Here is a 6290-nt window from a genome sequence, read left to right as displayed (position 1 = left end):
GCATCCTCTGTTGCTGCTGCTGGTGGTGGTTGTGCTGCTGCTGGTGCTGCGGCTGGCTTTTCGTGAACAGCAGCGCAGCTTAGAGGCTTTGCCAACTGCCGCAGCCCAGGCCCTTTTGCTGTTGCTGCTGCTGCTATCCTAAACAGCCGCAGCAGCAGCAGCAGCACCAGCAGCAGTCTGGCGAACTGTTGCTACAGTTTGCTGCACTTCGTTTCGGGTGTATCTGCAGCTTGGGCCTTCCCTGCATCTTTCTTATTGGCGGCAGCACACGACAGTAGGAGAAGCGCTGATTGCTGCAGCTGCTATGGTGCTGCTGCTGCTGCTGCTGCTGCTTCGCTGCTGCTGCTGCTGCTACTGCTGCAGGTCTTTGCCTGCCGCGCCAGGTTCCACCCGTACTTCTGCTTTTGCTGCTGCTGCTGCTGTGCTGGTTGTTTTGCTGCTGCTCTTGCTGCTGCTGCTGCTGAGCTCTCCGCTGCTGCTGCTGCTGCTGCTGCTGCAGGGAGGAGCCCCTTCCGGTGGCTCTGCGTTCTGGAGACGTGGTGATCTTATCGGGCGCAGCTCGCCTGGCCCTTCACGGTGTGCTGCTGCTGCTGCTGCTGCTACAGCTGCTGCAGCTGCTACTGCAGCGGCTGCTGCTGCACTTCCTGCATGCGCAAAAGCATGAAGGACTGCTGAAGCACACGCGTCCTGTGCTGCTGCCTTGCTGCTCTGCTGCTGCTGCAGGGGTCCCTAAGCTTCTCTACTACGCGCCGAGCCAGCCTCCTACTGCAGCTGCAGCGAAGCGGACTGCTGCTAATGCTGCTGCTGCTGCTGCTGCTGCTGCTGACGAACAGCAATCCAGCGGCGGCAGCAGCAGCCAGAACCACGCAGATACGAACAGTTCTCGAGAAAACCACCCAAAGCTGCTGTTGCTGCACAACGAACAGGTGGAGCAGCAGCAGCAGCAGCAGCAGCAACAGCAGCAGCAGCAACAGCAGCAGCAACAGCAGCAGCTGCAGGTGGAGTTAATGGACTATGCTCTGTGCCTGCCTCATTTGCTGCGGGCTGAGAGGGCTTTACAGGGGCTGCTGCAGCAGCAGCAAGAGAGAATTTTGTTTTGGCAGCAGCGGCTGCTTCAGGTGTATAGGCAGCTGCAGCAGCTGCGGCTCAATATCAGCTGCCGCGGGGTGTAGATACACTTCAAGAAGACACAGGAAGCAAAAAGACAAAAGAATTAAATATTTAAATTTAGCGAAACAAAAAGATAAACTTAAAACAGAAACGAAGCAAAAGAGGAGAACAAATGAATAAAATACACTGGAGCAGGAGCAGCTGCTGCTGTTGCTGCTGCTGCCGTCGTTGTTGCTGCTGCTACTGTTGCGCCTGCCGCTGCTGCGGCGCAGCCAGCAACTCTGCAGCAGCAGCAGCAGCAGCAGCAGCGGTTGCTGCTGCTGCAGCGGCAGCAGCAGCAGGAGCCTCTGCTGCTTGGGTAATGGGGTGGGCGCCCCAGCAGCGGTAGAAGCAGCAGCAGCAGCGAAGGCAGCTGCAGCACCAGCGACAGCAGCTGCAGCAGCGGCGATAGCAGCTGCAGCAGCAGCGATAGCAGCTGCAGCAGCAGCGATAGCAGCTGCAGCAGCAGCGATAGCAGCTGCAGCAGCAGCGATAGCAGCTGCAGCAGAAGCGATAGCAGTTGCAGCAGAAGCGATAGCAGCTGCAGCAGCAGCGATCGCAGCTGCAGAAGCAGCGGTAGCAGCTGCAGCAGCAGCGACAGCGGCTGCAGCAGCAGCGATAGCAGCTGCAGCAGCAGCGATAGAAACAGTAGAAGCATCTACAGAGTCTGCAGCAGCAGCGACGGCAGCTGCAGCAGCACCCACAGCAGCAGAAGCTACAGGAGCAGCAGCAGCACCCACAGCAGCAGCAGCAACGATAGGAGCAGCAACAGCGATAGGAGCAGCAGCAGCGGCATCAACCGCAGCAGCAGCAGAAGCAGCCGCAGCTGCAGCAAGAGCAACAAAGGATAGCAAAATCAGCAGCAGGAAACGCGCTAGTGCGTGTCTCGGTGTTTGCGGCAGAAAGTTGTTTCTCTAAACCCTCAGGCCCAAACCCTAAACCTTAATTCGCCGATCCCAGACCCTAAACCCTAATTCGTCGATCCTAAACCCTAAACCCTAATTCGCATATCCTAAACCCTAAACCCTCGTCCTGAACAGCGCGTAGTCTTTGTGGGGAGACCTTAGCAGCAAATAGCCCAAGATGAAGGCTCAACGGTGCAGCCGAACGGAGGGGGTTTATTTAGGGTTTAGGGTTTAGGGTTTGGGGTCTAGGGTTTAGGGTTTAGGGCAGCTGGAAGAGAGCTTCACACTTCAGAAATCTGCTGCTCTGTAGCGTTTAGGGTCCAGAAATGAAAATTAGGGTTTGGGGCCTAGGGTTTAGGGTTTGGGGTTTGGGTTTTGGGGGCTTATGGCTGAAAGCTAGCTGTCGATTGTGGTTGCTGCTGGCCCTAGGGTTTAGGTTGTAGGGTTTAGCGTTTAGGGTTTAGGGTTTGCATTTTAGGCGATGGATAAAAAACTAATGAGCAAACAGAAACCCTGGTTTACCAGCAGCAGCAGCAGCAGTTGCTGCTCCTGCTGCTGCCACTGCTGCTGGTGCTGCTGCTCTCGAGTCAACGAACAGCAGCACTAGCGATACTGCTGCTGCTGCTGCTGTTGCTGCAGCAACTAAGCGGTCTTTGCCTCGGTTTTTTGGTTTTGTTTTATAATAGGAAGAAAATAAATGATTAAATAAATAATTAATTTAATTCCTTTGCTGCTGCTGCCTGAAACGCCTCGAAGGCTCTTCCTGCTGCAGCCTTGGGGGGCCCCGTTGGTTTGCTGGAGCAGCAGCTCCTGCAGCAGCTGCTAGAGCTCTTGCTGCGCCTACAAGATTATGTGTGTTGTGTTGCTGCATAAGGCACAGCAGTAGAGACCAGCAGCAGCTGCAGCAGCAACAGCAGCAGCAGCAGCAGCAACAGCCGCGGCGGCAGCAGCAGCAGCAAGCAGCTCACTGGAGCCGCTTCAAGGTACTCTCTTTAAACTGTTCTTCCCTTTTTATTTCTGCTGCTTTGCTGCACACACATTGGCATTGGCAGCACTACTGAAAGCTCCGGGCTTCAGCAGCAGCAACAGCAACAGCAGTAGCGGCTATAGCTGCAGCAGAAGCGTTGACAGCAGATTTAATGGAGTCCACGAAGTACAAGGCCCTGCCGGTCCAGGAGTACCAGCAGAGGCAGCTTCTTGTGCTGCAGCAGCTCCAGCAGCAGCAGCTGCAGCAGCAGCTGCAGCAGCTGCAGCAGCAGCAGCAGCAGCAAATCTGCCTCCATCCACCCAGCAGCGACTTCTGGCTCCCCAGCAGACACCGCGGGATTTCGGGGGTTTCCCCTTCAGAAGGCAGGAGCCTCACGCGCAGCAGCTGGTGCAACAGCAGCAGCAGCAACCGCAGCAGCAACCGCAGCAGCTACAGCTGCAGCTACGGACATGGCGGCAGCAGCAGCAGCGGCAGCGGCAACAGCCACGGCAGGCAGCAAAGACACACTGTTGCTGCTGCCTGCCCGCTACAGCGACCTCCCCTTGGTTACAGCAGGGGCTGCAGTTTTCACACTGCTGCAGCAGACGCTGCTGCAGCACACACTGCAGCAGCAGCAGCCGTTGCTGCTGCTGCAGCTGCTTCTGCTGCTATTTCCCCAGCCAGACCGGCACTGGAGGCCCCGCGTGCCCTGGGGGGGCCCCCACAGCTAAGCATTGCAGCAAGAGTCTCCCCCGGTGCTCAGCAGCAGCTGAAGCAGCAGAAGCAGCTGAAGCAGCAGCAGCAGCTGCAGCAGCTGCAGCAGCATAACAGGCAGGAGCGGCAGCAGCTGCAGCAGCTGCAACAGCAGCACCAGGTGCAGCAGCAGCACCAGCAGAGCCATCTACAGCTCTGGCAGAAACAGGTCCAGCTGCGACAGCAGCACAGACTGCAGGAGCAGCAGCAGCGCCTTGTGCAGCAGCAGCAGCAGCAGCGAAAACAGCAAAAGCAGCGCTGCTGCAGCACAAGAACAGCCTGCGCAGTTTTGGGTGATTCCTATTCCCCCGCGGGGCCTCTAGGTGGAGCTGCTGCTGCTACTACAGCTGCGGACGGTCCAGCAGCAAGTGAAGCAGCAGCAGCAGCAGCTGCTGCAGCAGCAGCTGCAGCAGCAGTAGCAGCAGCAGTAGCGCAAGATGCAAGGCGAGTGCTGGAAGCTGCACCAGTAGCTTCCGTGGCAATGCATGCAGAAGCAGGTTGTGGGGCCCCAACGGCAGCAACAGCAGGGGCAGCAGCTGCTGCTGCTGCAGCTGCTGCCGCTGCTGCGGACGGCTGTGAACCCTCAGCAGCAAAATACAAAAGAATGGACCCCTTAGAAACTGCGGAAGAGATTAGGGGGAGCAGCAGGGGCACGAGCAGCAGCAGCAACAGCAGCAGCAGCAGCAGAGTCCCCTCATCGCAGCCAGAAGAGCTGCTGCTCAAGGATGCTGCTTCGCTGGAGAGCGCCAAAATCAGCAGCAGCTCTTGCTGCTGCAGATTGGGGGGCCCTGGCAGCAGCACATGTGACGAGTCGGCTCTCTGGAGCAGCAGCAGCAGCAGCAGCAGCTGTGGCCGCTGCAAAGACAGCCCGCTGTGCAGCAGCGACGAGGAGACAAGAGGAGTATCGAGGCTGCAGCAAAGCACAGCAGCAAGTGCTTCGTCTCTGCAGGAGCTGCAGCAAAACCAGGAGCAGCAGCAGCTGCTGCAGCAGCGGCAGCAGCGGCAGCGGCTGCTGCAGCAGAGGCAGCAGCCGCAGCAGCATCACCAGCCGTGTCAGTCTGTCCGTCCTGACAAACGTCCACCGGAGGAACCAGGTGAGCTCCAGCTGCAGCAGCAGCAGCAGCAGGAACTGGAGCAGCAGCAGCAGCAGCAGCAGCACGTTCAGCAGCAGCGGCGCCCTTCGTTGGGCCCCCAGGCGGCAGCGGCTAGCGGCTTCTGTGGTAGCAGCAGCAGCAGCAGCAGCTGCTGCAGGCGCAGCAACAGCAGCAGCAGCAGCTACAGAGGGTTGAGAGGCTGCTTAGACTTACACAACGAGTTGGGGAGGTTTCGGGAAACAGCGCAGCAGCAGCGGGAGGCGCTGGAGCAGCAGGAGCTGCTGCTGCTGCAGCAGCAAACCACGCTGCAGCAGCAGCAGCGGCTTATCCAGGTGCTGCAGGTTAGGCTGGCTTCCTTAGGTGCTGCTGCAGCAGCAGATGCAACATCTCAGCGCAGGTCGCCTGCAGCAGCAGCTCACAGAAGCAAGGCTGCTGCTGCAAAGCGCCACCGCCAGCAGCAGCAGGACCTGCAGCAGCAGACAGAAGCTGGCAGCAGCAACGGCGGCAGCAGCGTGAAAGACAGCCGCAGTAGAGGAGAGGCAGGAAGGCCACTGCAGTCTTTTGAGGACGAGCTGCAGATGCAGCAGCAGCATCTACAGCAGCAGCAGCAGCAGCAGCGACAGCAGCAGCAGCAGCAGCACTGCGAGACGCAGTACTTCACTTTGGCCAGCGACACCAGCAGCATGAGCAGCAGCAGCAGCAGCAGACAGGCGTCAAAGGGCACTCCTGGCTGCAGCAGCAGAGAGCTCTCTCCCCGCAGCAGCAGCCGCGGGAGCAGCAACAGCAGCAGCAGCAGTGGCAGCTTAGGGATCAGCAGCAGCTGCCGCAACCGAAGCAGCACCCCCATGGGCAGAGACTGCAGCAGCAGCGATCCGCATTGCGTGCAGGGCCAGCTTCAGCAGCAGCAGCAGCAGCAGCAGCAGCAGCAGCAGCAGCAGCAGCAGCAACATCCACAGCAGCAGCAGCTGCAGCAAGAGGTACCAAGCAGCAGAAGCCCCCAGCAGAAGCCTATGTGTACATGTGTTTGCGACCAGAAAGGCGCTGATGCCCCAGCAGCAGCAGCAGCAGCAGCTGCTGCTGCTGCTGCTGCTGCTCCCTTGACGGGATGGCTTGCTGCGCGCACCCCCGGTGGGTTTCCTCGCTGTGCTTATATCTCGAAAGCAGCAGCAGCAGCAGCAGCAGCAGCACGTACGGGTAGTCATGTGGCTTTGGCGCTGCAAACGCCTGTTGCCGTTACTCCGAGAGCAGCAGCGGCTTCTGCCAGCAGACCCGAGGCTGCAACAACAAACGTTGCAGCAGCAGCAGCTGCTGCAGCGCCCACTGTTGCAGCACGTGCTGCTGCTGCTGCTTCTGCTTCATTTACCATGCCGCCTGAGAGGCCGCTGTCTGCCGTAAGTACAGCCGAGAAAGACTTCAGAGCTG

At 59.0% G+C, this 6290-nt stretch overlaps 2 protein-coding genes across 2 annotated transcripts; both read left to right on the top strand.

Annotated features, from left to right (window-relative positions):
* Positions 1 to 304: 304 nt before the first annotated feature.
* ETH_00014150 (uncharacterized protein) lies at positions 305 to 2000 on the top strand (the record flags this gene model as incomplete). The annotated part of the gene is made up of 5 exons (XM_013380465.1): positions 305 to 307; positions 364 to 383; positions 500 to 576; positions 724 to 1168; positions 1490 to 2000. The coding sequence occupies 5 exons, from the start codon at positions 305 to 307 to the stop codon at positions 1998 to 2000; spliced, it is 1056 nt and encodes a 351-aa protein (XP_013235919.1).
* Positions 2001 to 3193: 1193 nt separating this feature from the next.
* On the top strand, positions 3194 to 6243 carry ETH_00014145 (uncharacterized protein; the record flags this gene model as incomplete). The annotated part of the gene is made up of 2 exons (XM_013380464.1): positions 3194 to 5845; positions 6112 to 6243. 2 exons carry the CDS (start codon positions 3194 to 3196, stop codon positions 6241 to 6243), a joined length of 2784 nt encoding a protein of 927 aa, XP_013235918.1.
* Positions 6244 to 6290: the final 47 nt, after the last annotated feature.

Source organism: Eimeria tenella, genomic scaffold (genome assembly GCF_000499545.2).
Source record: "Eimeria tenella Houghton genomic scaffold, Eth_scaff650, whole genome shotgun sequence".
NCBI classification, from domain to species: domain Eukaryota; phylum Apicomplexa; class Conoidasida; order Eucoccidiorida; family Eimeriidae; genus Eimeria; species Eimeria tenella.
This window is presented reverse-complemented; position numbering and strand designations above follow the sequence as displayed.